General features: G+C 40.5%; 2 protein-coding genes across 12 annotated transcripts in view; both read right to left on the bottom strand.

Annotated features, from left to right (window-relative positions):
* The window catches only part of LOC118217707 (T-cell leukemia homeobox protein 1-like), a 97,310-nt gene that overhangs the window by 20,104 nt on the left and 60,121 nt on the right, over window positions 1–17,085 (bottom strand). Inside the window, exon 4 of one of the 11 annotated variants that reach the window (XR_004763282.1) lies at window positions 14,345–14,547. The exons of the other annotated variants lie outside the window; for them this stretch is intronic. The gene's annotated coding sequence lies outside the window, so the exon portion shown is untranslated. Of the gene's footprint in view, window positions 1–14,344; window positions 14,548–17,085 lie in introns of those variants that run through there. 11 annotated transcript variants of the gene reach the window in all.
* On the bottom strand, window positions 1,990–5,364 carry lbx1b (ladybird homeobox 1b). The gene is made up of 2 exons (XM_035399740.1): window positions 4,185–5,364; window positions 1,990–3,335 (listed from the first exon to the last, which is right to left on the bottom strand). Exons 1-2 carry the CDS (start codon window positions 4,507–4,509, stop codon window positions 2,845–2,847), a joined length of 816 nt encoding a protein of 271 aa, XP_035255631.1. The 5' UTR covers window positions 4,510–5,364; the 3' UTR covers window positions 1,990–2,844.

The raw sequence follows: 17,085 nt of genomic DNA, 5'->3' as shown, positions 1-17,085 counted from the left end.
TATTGTAGTTATTATTATTACTATTATTAATACTATTAATATTATTATTATCAATAATAATAATAATCATCATCATCATCATCACCACCATCATAATAAATGGTTAATGGTTGCTGTAGATGTAATTTGTCATTATGGTTGGGTTTATACAGTTGGGTATGTGGAGTCCTATTTGTTATTGGAATTTATTTTGACCAGTGCCGCTAGCGCGTGTACGTGTCCAAACGTGCTTCAAGTAAGCCGAATTGTTAGTTAGAAAACAGAAAACAAAGGAAACCAAGGTAATCAAACATATCCGTTAAAGGTGTCCACACAAGCTCACATACAAGCCTTCGGTACAAGTGTAAGTCCGCGTGCCGCGACTTTCCTCCTCGAGAGGCTGGAAGTTAAATGAGACTCCTTCTGTTGATCAGAGAGAGCAGTCGTTTATCCTTTCTTTCAGTTACTCTTCCACACATGTTTCGGCTTCATTAAACTCACAAAAGACAAAGGAAATAAAAAGGAGAAAGAGGTGGAGTGAAAAAGAAAGTAAACAAAAGACTCCCCCTTTGCAGACACTCGCATAAATGTCACTGTTTATACACTTTATGACTTCGCCTACTTAACATGAAAAACACTTTCGCTGCAAGATCTGGCGCTTTTTGAAAAAAAATCTCTGGACAAAAGTCAACCATATTATTTCAGCCCTCAGAAAAGGGAGAAAGACAAGCGCTTTATATAAAAAGAGTGAGTTTCATTGTAATTCATGGACTTGTTTAAAATGGCGTGCTAAAAAGACGAAGAAAAGAGTCGACATTAATGGGCACAGATGCCCGCGCGAAGAGACGGCCTATGTGTGCATTATGGCTTTTGTAAAACGGAGTTAAACAGTTTAAAAGGAGGGTTAACTCAATCCATCAAACTGACTGAAAATTGTGAAGAAAATTCAAAAACCATATGGCCTCCAAACGTTCGAGTCCTTTTTGTGCGGTGGGACACGCTTGTCTCAGTATTGAGAACGGCGGGAGGCTGTGCATGCCCCATTGTCACTTGTCACATCAGGGAAGACTGCTCATTTGTCCCCAGTTTTCATGCTTTACGCTAAAAATTATAGCCTCGTCCCTTTTCAAAAAAAAAAAAAAAAAAAAAAAGGATTATATAGCCCTAGAGAAACTGGCCCAAAATCGTTGTTTTTTTTTTTTTTTTGTTTTTTTTTTTTTTTGTGGCATCTTCTCTTTTTTTCCTCCCCGTACCAGATTTGTGTTTCTCACATAAATTTCATTCAGAATAGGAAAACACACGTTGCAGGGTCAAGAAGGCAGGTTACGCTTTAAAATGTGAAAGGATAAACGATGCTGAGACGGGAAAAAAATGTTTTGTATTTCTTCTGAAGTGGAAACAATAGAATAAAGCGCGTTGGTAGCTTGTTTTTAAGCAGGTTTTTTGAAGACTCGCTCAGCTTCGGCTAACTTCGATTAAAAAAAAAACCCACTTTAAAATTCCCTCAGTTGGAAAACATTTACTGGAAACACTACCTTATTTTATCTTTCGGTTTCAGAAGAGTCGATAAGATTAATCTAAATACAATGCCGTATTTAATTATACTTTTCCTTATATTTTTCGTTGAAAATAGCCATATGTTTATTGTGTTATTATTTATATTAGGGTAGTGTTTATGTGGCCCACCTTTTCCGTACCTTCTTCTTTTTCTGTACCACCACCACCAGTACTACTACTGCTACTACTAGGCTACTACTACTGCCGCCACCGCCACCATCACTACTACTACTACTACTACTATAATAACTGCGAGAAATATTGAGAAAAGCGATGTTTATTTTCATTTTATATACATACACATTACATTGGTTTTAAATAGTGTCCTGGTATTCAAAAGGCACTTACAGGCATACAAAACATAGGAAGTCTATTAAAATGTAAATTACTTTATTGTATTCAAACAGATGAATCTAATCCTACCTAAAGTAAATAGACAGTTTTTTATCACTGCAGTTGACGTTTTTTTTTAATTTTATTTTGTCGATGCCTTTGTCTGAAATTTTATTATACATTCGTCTATCAAACGCAAACCTTTTGTTGTGATTTTATTTCCCTTTCATGCAATGCTGTATAAATAAGGAATACGGTGTGTAAATGTATATATAGGTAAACACCTTATGTACACACACGGACACACGCATGAGAAAACCAAGTGTGGATTAAAAGTAAATACCCGATATGACATAAATTGAAGCTAAAAATTGAAATAAATAAATGCTATAATAAAACAAAACATGCATTTTCATAACATGCAAAAGTCGAAAAATGCGGAAGGGTAGTGAACGTAATAAAATACTACAGTAAATGAGGTTACTAACAAATGAGTGTGTTTGTATGAATCTTTTTGCGTGTGTGTGCGTGCGTGTTTGTGTGCTTGTCTGTACTCACTAGTGTGTTTGTCGCTCTCTTCTCCGTGTGTGTGTGTGTGTGTGTGTGTGTGTGCGTGCGTAAGCTAGCGAGAGAGAGAGAGAGCGCGCGAGAGAGAGCTTAAACTACAACACGCACATGTGAGTTGAAGTCCAGTATCATTTGTTAGACACGCGTTTTGTAAAATGTTCTTATTGCTTTTACTGGAAACCACGTCCTTGGTTAAATGCTGATGACATGATTGACGTAGCTGTCGTCGCATACCGTTACACCGTTCATGCTTGCCGTTATATACTTTTGTTTATTATACGTTATCGCGAATTCAATATATTTGTATCACTTAACAACAGCTACCGTTGCAAGAGCTACAACAGCAATAATGATGATAATAATGGTTGTTGCTGCTGTCCTTATAACAGTCATTCAAACAATAATCAATCAGTCGTCGACATCAATTTCCACGTCCTCGTCTTCGTCCTCCGAACATTCTTTACTCGTTGTGTTGTCAGTGTAAGGGGACAGCGGAGACAATCGCAGTTTGTTAGAGATGTCCTGCTCGTGGCTGGATAACGTCGGGGACTCGGACCTCGAATGTCCCAGTGTTCCGTTGGCGCATTTCTCGAGGTCGGCCAGTTTGGCCATTTTCTCCAACGGTACTGAACCAAGCGCCTTGGCCGATTCCACATCGGCTTTCATTTCTTCCAGATCACGCTTCAGTTTGGCTCGGCGGTTTTGAAACCATGTGATGACCTGGGCATTCGTCAGCCCTAGTTGCTGGGCAATCTGATCTCGGTCAGCGGGGGACAAGTATTTCTGGTATAGAAATCTTTTTTCAAGTTCATAGATCTGATGATTAGTGAACGCCGTTCTTGACTTCCTTCGTTTTTTGGGGGTGTTCCGTTGCCCAAACAATGTCATTCCGTCCCTCCCTGTGAAGGTGCACATGTCATCAAATTAATTATGTTAATATTTTCAAAGATATTCACACAGAAGCATATTAATATTCCAACAACTCCTGGTCTGTATGGTTCGAGTCCAGGCCTGTCACGAGCATAAAAGAGAACGCTCCAAGTGATTACACAAAGCAAAGCGTCACAGAATTCCACATGAATGTGCTCTCATAAATGCAGTCTTCTTTACTCATTAGGAACATAACCCGACTAAGCTTGAAATACTGCTTTAGGAGTTAAATATATAGAGTACTTCTAAAATATTGCAATTATAATTCACGCGCAAACAGACCCAGGTACATACGTCCCGTGTGTTTTCTTATTCTGCGCAGATTTTATGCTGACATCAGTGGAATTTCTGTATTTATGACTGTAAGGCCGGAACTAACATTTCAGTCCAATTTTCTATTTCAACAACGCGTCTTATTTATTTTTAAATATCATAGCATTTGTTGTTCTTATTAAGAATTAGGCTACAGAAATGGATCATGCCGGCCTAGAGAAAATATCAATATGCTTAATGGGAATGATGTATGTAAATGCTCATCCATTGTTTGATGTACAGCGCTAGGCATTTATCACAATATAACTTACAAAAATAATATAAAATATTTGTTCGGAAATAAAAGCATATGACAGATTAATGCACTGCCATGACAAATCTTTGTGCACAACTTTTAAACGGTTCATTGAAATCGTTTCCCATGTCGATGTTTTTTTAAGAGAAATCATGATAATAATCTTGTATGCTATTTCATTACATTAAATTACTGGAATTCTAGCTTTTCTAGCTTTTTCATTATTAATTACTCTTTCGCGAATACCTACCTTCAGCCGCCTGAAGAACACTCACTTCTAGTCCTTTGAACGTTTTGCTGGCTAGCTCCTCGAGGGCGCATAGGGGAGACGTCTGAGAGAGGAGAGGCCGACTGGACAAGGGGAGACCCGGCGGTGGGTGCTTTTCCGCGGAGGAAATCCGGTGCGCCGTCCCGCAAATCGTGTAACTTCGCTTAACCGACGGTTTGTTGAGAATGTCCTCGATGCTGAACGGCGTGAGCGGCTTGTTGGAATTCGCCGGCGGCGGAAGATGATCCAGGGGACTTCGCCTCCTCTCTTCCACGGCAGAGCATTTCGCGTCCTCCTTCGATGTCATAATTTGCCACCGTTAAGTTTGACTTACTTTGAGAAATATTAACAAAAATATTACTTGATCTAGCACGAAAAAAAAAAATGTTTATAAAATAGCTCGGCGGTGCTCGAAAAGCCGTTAGATTACAGATACTAAATCAAACAGCATTTTTGTCGTAGTTTTGTCGCAGGGATGGATAAATATATATGAAGTCCCGCATTTCGACTTTCCCAGTCCCGGGTTCCTCTGGAAATAATCTCCACGACGTGTGGCAATCCGACAGAGAGTGGTACTTCCTTGAAAATGTCGAAGCCCAAGGAGTCGCCGGAATTGACTACTACTAACAAGTTATTGTTGATTGGGAGGTAATCAATTATCTCCAGTGGCACTTTCGCCCTCCGTCTTTCACTCTTTGGCTATGTTGCAGTCCAATGCAGGCTTTTGCAAGTAAGGAGCCCCATTAATTAGAAGGCATGGCCGGGAGGAGGAGTCCTGCTGAATTATACTGCTTAATGCTCTTGTCATTTTCTTCTAAATTAGTCGCTTGGCCATACACCATTGCTCCAGTGTGTAAACAGGAACGGGAAAATAAATTGCGTTTTCGATTTTTAAATAATAATAGTTTTTTTTTTTTCGATTAAGAAAAAAAAGTTTTCGATTTTTTAAAAACACAACTTCAGAATTTCAAGATGTCTCAGTTTGGGTCCATTTACGCCACATAAAGGTGAAATTTAAAGAAAAAAAATGCGTTCGAATTAATTCAAGATTCACACTTCAAAACACGTTCATGGATCAAACAGATTTCATACAGTTTAGGGCAATCTGGCGATTATGTTTGGCCACTACCTTCGACAGAATTATCAGCGAGTTTTGCGGATGATGGGCTCCAATGTTTTATCAATGTAATACAGAGTCAGGTAGTATATCAAGGCTGCTAATACTTCTGACGGAGAGAGAGAGAGTAGAGAGAGTAGAAAGAGAGAGAGAGAGAGAGAGAGAGAGAGAGAGCCCCTCAGCTCAGCTAAATCTTCTGTGCCATAATTCAAGTGCAAAGGGCCACCTTACATCACCAGTAAGATATTTCATCTGCTGTAAAATCTCCTGCTGCTCGTGTCCTTGCTTTTTTTCGTTCCTCTGGTCTTTGTTGTGAATATGCGCCCATATCCACTGTATGGATATTAATATTCCGGCGCTTTAACTGATAAATACTGACGATGGTCAGGGTTTTCGCCTACATATAATTTTCACTCCACATTTCAGTGCAAACGAGCGTATTTCTTGGATGTATCGTTTAGAATTTTAAATATTAATTACCGCGCTTTTTGTGGCTATTTGCAATGTTGTGAACACGTGTATAATGTAGCTTTTGTCGGTTTAAAAATAATTAACATTTAAGGTAGTACTACAGATACAAGTGTTCTATCCTTAAATGAAGAATAATGCAAATAAAATACGTTGGTTTAAATGTAGACATATACTATATTACACAATGTACTTGTCTACTTAGTCTAGACTAAGCGACCCATACAAATAACCATGAATACATGAACTCAACCTCACAGACAGACAGACAGACAGACAGACGGACACACGTATAGCCTACGTGTACACTAACATGATGATGGCGGATAATAATAATAATAATAATAATAATAATAATAGTCTCACGATATTACTCTAACGAGTTGCTCAAATAACATGTTCATTTTGAAAAAATGATTAAAACCGTTCATAAACTAAGCTCCCTTTCATAGTAAAATATTCAGCTCTAACTCAACTGTTAGAGAGTACATGTGGTCCCTATTGGACTCATATGTAGCCTACTCTGTTAGAGCTGCATCAACATTGGACATTTTACATTTCAGTTAAGTTGAGGGGATGTTATAGCTGTTTAACATTAGTACATAAACTGCTATTTTTGTCTGTTAGGACATTAATATACTTTAAATGAATATACTTTATCACAACAATACAAAATTAAATTGCGCCGTACATATTCAGTGAGAGAGAGAGCGAGAGAGAGAGCGCGCGCATTAACACTGGAGGCGCTATCGACAATCTCGTCAAAAAAGGTCGCAAGACCTGTGAATTAAATAAATAGTGACTGCTCAATTCTCCGTTAACAGGTGCAAAATCCAGTTTGTTTTTTTTTTTTTTTGTTTTTTTGCAAAAGAAGTGAGAAGTTAACGAATGAAACGGTTGTAACCTAATGTATAAACCTAACATATGTGTATGTCTTAAATAAAATTAATAATTAAATTAATCGGACGAGAACAGCAGGGCACTATGAACCCAGGCAACAAGAGAGTAAATAACTGCAAGAATAAATCAATAACAAGGACGATAACTGTATCATTGAATATAAATCACGAAATCATAGCAATGTATAAACTAGCCTAGATAATCCAGGATAGGCACCACGCATTTAGTATGTCAATTCACTTTTAGCTTTTCACTAAAGACGCATTAATACAGCAAAACTTCCTAGAATCAGTAAAATAGTAAAACTAAACTAAACTAAACTTATAGCCACCTGTAAAATAAAGTAGACGGGAAGTGGCTTGTATAGCATGTTGGCTATACATTAATAGTAACTCGCATGTTACCACAGACCGGCCTTAAAACACATGGCAAATGGCACTACTAGTTTTCGCATAGTGGCCTATTGCTAAATTATATAGACGCATGTCATAAATTAAACAAAGGCTTTGAAAGATTAATTACATACTTTTATACTCTTACAATACAGCTGTGAAAAATAATCTACGCGAAATCATTCACAATGCCAAAGTTTATCATTTTTTATGCTACTCTGACATGACATTTTTATTCCAGAATTTAGACCTGATTCCAGGTCACGCCAGATCTGGTTTCACGGCCGAAATTAGATCTTTTTACCAGTTTGGTGCAGTTTTCTTACAAAAGTATAACTTTCGTTTGTCGTTCAATCTTTTTCAGCACGTCTGTTCCATACACAGTGGTGTTCCTATGCGCCAACTTAAAACATTTCAGTAGCTATATTTAATGATGAAATAAGCACTTTCCACAGTGAAACAGAAAATTTTACATGAGTGCAAATGTTTGAAAATAAACTTATTAAATAATAATAATAATAATAAATAAATAAATAAATAATAATAATAATAATTACTATTATTATTATTATTATTGTGGTTGTTGTTGTTGTTCCACTTCTTCTGGAACGTGTCCGTGTTATAGCTAGCTATATGCGCTATATGCTATATGTGCTACTCGTCGTAACTATAATGTTTCTAAATGTAAAACATGTCCTCTATCTTGTTTGGCAAAAAGGGAGCTCCATAATAATCATAATAATAATAATAATAATAATAATAATAATAATAATAATCCAATTATTAACCTGTGTTGGCTGTCTACCATTCCAGGGTTTAAGTAGCCTACGTCCAAGCCAAGATCCACTACATCAATATTGATTTAAGCGCACTATTTAGGCGGTACAATCAGTTTTGGAATTCGTGATTTTGTTATATATTTTGTTTTTTTGTGACAGTACTAAGCTACCTTGTGGGTGTATATACGGTATTTGTAATGGAATAAATCAATCATTTTATTTTAAGGAGTAGCCATCTGGTAAACAACGTTAATTTCCTTCATATTTTACGACTTACAGGGAACAATGTCGAGGTTAATTTGGGTTAGCTTTAAATTTAGATCATATTGCCTATTTGACTTCGCTTTTGTGATCTTTGATTTATTGGGTCAGTTATTTCATCCCTCCCAGTTACACGAAGTCATTATGGAGCTGGGCAAACACAATAGCAAATCACCGTTCAAAAGAAAAAACATTGTTCAGTCGTTGGTTCCTGCATGCGTAAAGCGTTATATTTTGTGAATGGCAAAGCGTCACTGTAATACGCAAAGATATGGGAGGCCACGTGCTGGTAATAGCTAGCGCGACAGAAAATGTAACGGTGGGAGGACGGCTAGCAAAATAATTCAAACTTTTTCGTTTCCCTTTGCTTTCAAATTGTAATTAACTTAACCTTAATACTCAATTTTGAGAGTTTCACTCAAAATATACGCCTGCGAATTCAGCCAAAGTAGGTCCTATTCATCTTCCAAGTTATTAGTCTTTAGTACAGTACCTGGCCAATGTGATAGCTTATATCTCTTTATGTTTTGGCTGTATATCACACGAAGTCTCAATAGTTTTGGAGTAGTGAAAGATTGATACACATATATTTCCTGATTAGATCACTATCTTGAATTGCAAATTAAGTCACTGAAGTGAGCATTTATAAAAAAAATAATTTAAAAGTCTAGGCCTCGGGATTAAAGGAAAGTATCTCAGTGCTGGTGACAAATGGCAATCCTCCACAATATCTGACCGCCTTTCAAGAGTATAAGTTACATACAAACACAGCATATTATAGGAACCACCATCCAAAGAATTTTGACCCCAGCATTTGAAGTCGTAAAAAAGAGAATCAACATCACCCCCACCCCACCCCCCCCGTGTTGGCAGGAAGTCTGGCCATGCTTTAATCTCGCACTGCACGCAGAGAACACGTATGTGACGAAGGCAGCCCGTGTACACCACATCCGTGACATTTGTCACGCGCACGGCTTTCAAAGGGTGCCACGCCCAAAGGGTCCCGGCAAAGCACGAACGACGCCGCCAATGCAGCCGCGGTCACGTCTGTGAACATTCACCAATGCTTGTCGCTGATTGGACGAGGCAGCAGCCATAAGGACGTACGTCTGTGTGCACTCCATTTGGGCCCAGTCATTTGTACGCTCCGCTAGACTACAACCAGTAAGTGGACATGGCCCAGGAAGGAATAGTTGGTGGAGTAGTTTTGCTCCCGGGTGGGACCGCACCAGGTCCGAACAGCGCCGCCCTCACTTCGACCGGTGGAACGACAGGCATTTGCGGCTCTCCGCACTCTGTGAAGTCGTAAGAAAGAGAAAGCTGCGCGTTACCGAACTCCTGTCATTCCAGCTGCTTAGTCGACAGACAGGGAGGTGAAGCGGGTCATCCGGTGCTCCGGCACAAACTGCCCAATGCAGGGCGACAAAATCCAAGAACTGTGGCATTGTCCCGGGGATTAGACAGCGACTGAGCAGCTGCAGCGAACTCTGCGCGTTTCAGACTTCGGCACGCAGAGAAGTTACAGCGCAAACGGAAGCTCACACGCACGAATGTGTCCCTCCGCACGGAAGGCAACAGATTCAAAATGTGGGGGGAAAAAACTACGTCTTAATTTACACGAATCACACGCCCTAAAGTTTGGTCAGGAGTGCTGGGGCCTGTCAAGCAGCCTGACGATTCTCAGGGTTTGTCACTGAAACTTATAAACTTGAGGTCTTACGCTGTAGAAGACGAGAAGATTATAGAGCGCCAAAGAGCCATGGTACCTCACTAAAAGAGTGGCAGACTAAAGATTTGGACACACATTGATAGTGACTGGTACATCTGCATAATAGTGTAATATCACATCTAAGTATAAAATCACATCTAAAACACGAACTGATTCGAGATCAATGTGAATCGACAGGCTACGTATTTTGAGGTGGCACATAGCATTTCAGAATGAAGACTTTGAAAAGGCCGTCCTTCCAGACAGACAGACTGCACGGATCTGATTTAACTCAAACCCCCAGTTGCCGGCTTCACATATTAAGTTTTGTTTCTCCCAACAACAAAAAGTTGGCCTCCAATAACCTGTTTAGACCTCCTAACAGGAAGTAACAACGGAAGGAATGACAGACTCCTGGAACAAACGGAAGAGACGAGGTGCTGCATTGGTAACACAATAGATGCCAGTTCCTAAAACAAGGCCTATGCCTAAGGGCGACTTAAATGCAAAAAGTTTTGAATTTGAAGGCTGTTCGGAGTGGGTGGTGTCGTATAACGGTTTGGGAGTCAGGCTTGTGACTCAGAGGTTGCGGGTTTGATTCTCAGCTGGGGTACTGCCGCTGTACCCTTGAGCGAGGAACTTAACCTGAATTGCTTCAGTTAATATCCAGCTCTATAAATGGATTGTAGGCAAAAAAATAAATAATTATAATAACCACTGTGAGCGTCTCTGAATAAGAGCTTCTGCTAAATGCTGAAACGTATTGAAGCAGCCAAGACATTTCTTTCTTTCAACTGTAAGCTGCATGGCTGTTTAAAAACTGCCCATGGCATGCTATTGCTCTTTACTTGCATTGTACCAAGAGGGCTGGACCACAGCTCCCACCATGCTTACAGTGTCCCAAAATGAAGTAAAGAAAAATAAATTAAAATAAAAAACCCAAAACTGTAATAATTCTCAATAGTATCTGTGAAACAAACAGGCACTGGAGACAGTCTACAATGTCAGGACCACAGATGTTGGGACTGCTGACTGTAAACTCAAGCTTTCAAAAATGGTAGGACTGTCCAATCAAAACAAATTTGTCAACAGAAGACACACTCTTCATTTTTTAAATAAACTTTGAGATTGACCAATCAACAGGGATTCATGTCTTGCATAAACACAAGAAAGTGTGGCACATTGGCAGGGCTTTTCTCCCAAAGAAACCATACTGGATTACAGATTACCAATAGCATTTACACTTTAGAATATTTGATGAAAGAACTACTCAATGACCATTCTCTACAACTCGCCTAATAGACACAGTAGCCATTGAACAGCGTTTGATTTATTTATAAAAAGAAATATCATGCTTTTTGCCCCCAGTTTATCTCCCTGGTCAACTCCAAAGTTTATTTTCTCCGGAACGAGAAGAGGAAACCAAGATATTATTTCCAGACAAAAACAAAAAAGCATTGCTTAAATTGATCCTTTCAAAAAAAAAAAAAAAAAAAAAAAAAAAAAATATATATATATATATATGAAGTCTTTCCAGAATAGAGGGGAAATGGCAGAGATCAAGTTAACTTTTGTGTGGAGTCACTTTGTATTACGCTGGAGTATGGGGGGACGGAAAGTGAGTTATAAATAAAGCATTTGGAGTGTTGATGGCATTAAGACGTGATGAATGAGGCGGAGTCACGTGGGCACGGAGCGATCTTTTTTTCAGCCTGTCTGTTCAGGTTAAACATAAATCAACCGCTCGCATTGTCTGCGCCGCCGAAGCTCTCGGCCCTGCTGAAAGAGAAGAGTAATGCTATCAGTACGATGCAAAAAGCAGCCGAAGACACAGTCGTCAGAGGACTGGAGTGTCACAGTCTACGTCTATGGTGGGATTGTCATTGCCTTCCTCTCGCTTTGTGGGTTGGCCTCAATTGTGACAGAGGCGGTCTAAGCAACTGTCACTTTTTCAATATAGAGATGCAGAGTATTGACATCGGGCCAGCTCTGAAATTAAACAACGGTAGTGTACGACCAACAAACCAAATGAACACTTTCTTAAATTCATCATTCAAAATGGAGGCAAGCCCAGGGGCTGTGATATAACTCAGTGTGGCTCATAGTTAGTTCCAGTGCCTGATATTTTGTAATTCCAAGCCTGATCTCGAGTTTGAATACTTTTGGATCTATTTTCAGCTTTGATTCTTGGGTTTGTCTTCAGGATACAAATCTAGGCTAAGTGGAGCAATTATTTAATTTTTAGACTACAGTTCAGAGGGTGTATTTGCGATGAATTTTTCTGGGCATTATTCTGTGGGAACTACAAACAGGATGGAAATTCAAGGTTGCTGTGTTTAAATTTCAGATTTAGCTATTCTTCAATACCTTGGCCCGAAATTCTGCTACCTGTACCATCTTGAGTGAGATTAATATAATCTCTGATTGTCAGCCATTTGCAGAAATCACTCCATTAAGGCACATTGTTCCATTTCTCATCTGTCAAATGGGCGTATTGCAGATTTCATGGGTTGTCTTGACCATGCACTGCGAGGACCTTTTCTTCTCTAGTCTCATAATCCAGATTTCACGGGCAGAGCACCATCATCATCATCATCATCTTCTTCTCTTGCGTTTCAGATGGTCGGGACCTAATTTGCAGTCCGCATGTCCAGGCCCCAGAGCCCTTTGACAAATGTTCTTTGTCCTTTTCAAACCGTCAATTAAATATTCCTCATGTAATTCTATCATGACCAAACCCCCCCTACTGCCACTGGGGTCAAGTACTATTAATGATCTGATGTGACCTCCGTGTCTATTTACATCCCCGGGAACTTGGAAAGATGCCCAAATTGTTTGGATTAGCCCTTGGCTGACACCACATTTGCATGCAGTGTCCTGCCCCCTCCATATTGAGCACTGTCATCACGGAGGGTCTACCCTAAAGCACTGAATGCAAATGTCTGATCGTACCAGTGCTTTTATTCCCTGCCGCACACGGTGGACTGGCACATGGAAGCGTTTGAAATCTCAAAACCCATCTGCGATAAAGTTGGACAGGCTTTCCAACACATAAGGTTCCTTTTCCATTCTTTATTTCTTATATAAAAAAAAAAATCTTTTATGAATCACAAAACAACTACTGTATTAAAACACACCTCTGCACTGAAACCATTAAAGAAAATTCCACAAGCATGGTGATTAAAACGCTCACGGAATTACGTAACCAGAGCTAACATCGATACTTATTTTACGTTTGCAACTGCAGGACGAACGCAGTTACCGTATCTCTGGATTTCCGAACGCTTACGTTAGCTTAGCGCTGTACGCGTTCCATCCCTCCCCAGCCTCGACAGCCGCAGCGCTGACACGAGCGCCTCCGAACGGATTATATTTCACTCTGACTGATCTTCCCCCGGTCGGCTCGGTCTTGAAGGGAGCCACACAGACCCATACATCAATTAGCTGAGTAATGGATGTGGGGCGGCGACGGGCGGGAGTGTGCGGGGGAACGGGACCCGATCTTTTCTCCGAAAATTGAGCCGGGGCATCAAAGGATGTTTGAGTCTCATTTCGAGGTCCAGAGACGAATGACGGAGCGACCTGTGGGCCCGGCCACAGGGCTGCTCGTATTAAATGCACTGGAATGGTAATCTGACATAGTTTTTTTATTTAATATAAACACTACTATAAACACGTTGGTACATATAGCGGGGCTGATGTTCAACTCTAATTGGCACCACAGAACCATTTGCCCACTCTGGTGCTCTTGAAATGATGATGATGATGATGGGTCTATGAGATAACCGCCCTCATAGAACTCCAGGAAAGCATTTGATAGAGCCTAATAAAGTAATCTTTAAGGAGCCACCTACTTTGTTCAAACTAGTACAGGGAAGAATATTCTTTCCATTCAAACTACTGATAATATTTCTATTCCCATTTTTTGAATTTATTCATCTAGCAAACACTCTTACTGCATTACAAACATAGCGCATACAATACGTTTTGATGAACAATAGTATCGATATAGAATTAGACACAATATCAAAACTAAATATCACTGTGAAGAACACTGTATCAGACATATCATCATGCATAAGAGCTGTACTGAATGAGCCAATCTGTAGCAATGAGCTGTAAGTTTAAATACAAAGAGTACTAGAAATACTAGAGCGGCTAAAAATCAGCCAATCGCAGACCAGTAGCAGGAGAAAGATAAAGGTATGTGTCGGAAGACCCAAGGAACAAGTTTTGACGAACATGGTTGTTTCTGTTTCAAGGAAGGGGCCACTGAACTCCGATGTATTGACTGCAGTTGGAAACTCATTCCACCACTAGGGGGCAGTAGTCGCGAAAAAGCCCCGTCCCAAAACGCGCGTCTCCAACAGGTTGGAGCTGCTGGCCAGTCTGAGGTCGCAGAATGCAGCGGTTTGACGGGGGTGCGTGGTTTGACGACAGCTTTTAGGAATGCCTCTCTCAATGCCCCAGAGACCAGGACCAGAGTTTGAAACAGAATCCAAGCCGTGACTGGCAACCAACGCAGGAGGCCCAGTAGAGAGGAAGGCACGTTGTTGGCAGGTTGAGCCATGTTAAGTCAAGCAGTGAGTAGAAGCGAGATTTGAATATTTTAGTAGATTGTCCAGCGTCAGCGTTTTGAATAGGCAGGGGAGAGAGGCCTGGTGGTGTAGAGGCGTAATTATCCAGACGGGCATGAAGAAACGCCTGAGCAGGAGAAAAACTGAGCGGAAAGAGGAAGTAAAAAATAAAAAGACAAAAAAAAAAAGAAAAAACAAGTGGGAGGACAGATCAGGTTATTTGGGGTTTGATACAGGCAGCAGCTGTATTGGCATACATCTGAAATGGTTTTTCACGACCTGTCCAGGGTACATTCCTGCCTCTTGCCCAATGGGAAAGACTCCAGCCCCCCCCGCCCCATGACCCTGACCCAAAAAAAGCAGGTTAGATAATGGATGGATGGATAGATGGATGGATTGGCACACGCAGTGTGGCTGGACCAGCAGACAGGAATTGGACAAGTGCCCATATCAGAACAGTCAAGTTGAGCACACAAAGTACCATCTAATGATGAGTGATATGCTTTTTTGTCATTAATCCTTGGCACACCCTTGTGATAAATGTTTCTTTATTTTTTTTATGTCAATTACGCAGCCCATAAACTGCACGAAATCAGACAAAAGCAATTGAAAAATCCTAATCATAATGGCAAAATGTCTGGTCTTAACATGAGAAGGGAGTGCATCTTGTCAGGTCAATAATATTTTCACACCTGTCAAGTATTCAATCAAATGCCAGAGTTAAATACACAAGGGGATCGGAGGCTAGGGGCATGACAACATGGATACAACATTGTGTCAACGTTCTGTTTATTATATTTATTTTGGCATTATTCATGCTGAACTCGTCCAAAGGTAAATTAACATAATTAAGAATATTAATGAAAGCCACGCTTATGTAGTGCCGGCCCAAATGATGTGGCACATATTCAGACTGCAAAGTAAAATGGCTTTAAGTGAAATGCACTGATCAAGCCAGAGCCTATTTCTGATTGGTCCACTGATATTCACGTTCACATACTCAGTGGAGGGGAGGCTCTTATTGGTCAGTTCTTTTCACATAACACTTCCTGCGTTTCGAGCCATTTAGCTTTCCATAGACAGCCTGCATTTACAATAATCCATCCAGACATCCATCCATCCATTTTCTAAACCACTTATTCCTAGTCAGGGTTGTGCTGGGGCTGGAGCCTATCCCAGCATGCATTGGGCAAGAGGCAGGAATATACCCTGGATAGATCACTAATCCATTGCAGGGCCACTTACAATAGTCCTCCAGAAAAACAACATCATTTTTTGGGGTTTGGCAAAATTATACTGCAGGGAGTCCGTCTTTTATTTTCTGCTCTGTGACTTTCAGGGCTTTTAATTTGACAGGTTTGTTTTAGGATCCAAGATTTGTGACACACATAATGTAGAAAAAGAACAAGCAAAGCAAAAAAAAAAAAAAAAAAAAAATGATGTCTCATTTTTTTCAATGCTAAATATCAAACTATCACTATGCCTCATATAAAAATAACATTTCCAACACGATCCCATTCAGCTATATAGTATTTTTAATAGGTCTAAAAAAAAAAATACAAAAAAATGCGTAAGGTTAAACTTATATAGGCCACAAAAGGCCTGTATTTTTAAGAAAATAAAACCCTTTTTTAAACTCTTCTTCTTCCTGTTTACGCCCTGAAAAGTACGCTCCTCCATTTTCTCTACCCGGCTCGCGCCCCACTTATCAAAATGCATCCTCGGCTGTCTCTGTGTCTATGATAGGACAGAGATAACAAGTAGCTCCCAGTCAAACGGTATACTTATCACCGCTCAAAATCTGACAGCGGTTTTTCTAATGTCACAGCTTATGGACTTCCCCGGGCGCAAGAGGGGAGGCTGGAAGAGGAGAGACCCGAGAAGAAATATGGAGAAAACAAACTGCCGAATACACCCCAGGAGAAGCACCGTGACACGAGCCCAGCCAGGCGCCGTAAAGAGAGCGCCCGATCGCTCTCTCTCTCTCTCTCTCTCCCTCTCCCCCTCCATTCCTCCCTCTCTCTTTCTCTCTCCCTCTCTCTCTCTCTCTCTCTCCCTCCATTCCTCTCTCTCCCTCTCTCTCTCTCTCTCCCTCCATTCCTCTCTCTCTCTTTCTCTCTCCCACCCCCTCCATCCCTCCCTCTCTCTCTCCCCCTCCCTCCATCCCTCCCTCTCTCCCCCTCTCTATCCCTCCCTCTCTCTCTCTCTCCCTCCCTCCCTCCCCCCCTCCCTCTCTCTCTCTCCCCCTCCCTCCCTCTCTCTCCCTCTCTCTCTCATCCCTCCCTCCCTCTCTCCCTCTCTCCCTCTTTCTCTCTCTTTTTTATATTTCTCTTATATTTTTATTATGAAGGGATGCCGTTTTCTTGCCTCTGCTGAACAGTATATCTTTTTTTTTTTAAATCGATATAACCCTCCCATTACCAATTTTGGGGATTTGTGATGTGTCCTTTTGTGACCCTGCAAACACAGAGATGCACGCACACACACCACTCTCTCTACATCACTATATATTACACATATATACATTTGCAGGCTATATTTTGGCTGCATTGGAATTGTATATTTTGTATGGACAATTTCAATAATTTCATAACAAACTTTTTTTCTGCTGTTGTTGAAAAAGGGACATGGAGTTGGGGTGAGCATACTAAGCTCCACCTAACCCCAACCCTCCAGCTAAA

The sequence above is a fragment of the Anguilla anguilla genome, chromosome 2 (assembly GCF_013347855.1).
Source record: "Anguilla anguilla isolate fAngAng1 chromosome 2, fAngAng1.pri, whole genome shotgun sequence".
In the NCBI taxonomy this organism is placed as follows: domain Eukaryota; kingdom Metazoa; phylum Chordata; class Actinopteri; order Anguilliformes; family Anguillidae; genus Anguilla; species Anguilla anguilla.
The sequence above is the reverse complement of the archived record's forward strand: the minus strand, read 5'-3'. Positions and strand labels throughout refer to the sequence as shown.

Coding starts and splice junctions, on each gene's coding strand:
- lbx1b (XM_035399740.1), bottom strand. CDS start 4,509: ATGACATCGAAGGAGGACGCGAAATGCTCTGCCGTGGAAGAGAGGAGG. Junction 3,336..4,184: donor TGTTCTTCAGGCGGCTGAAG/GTAGGTATTCGC, acceptor GCACCTTCACAG/GGAGGGACGGAATGACATTG.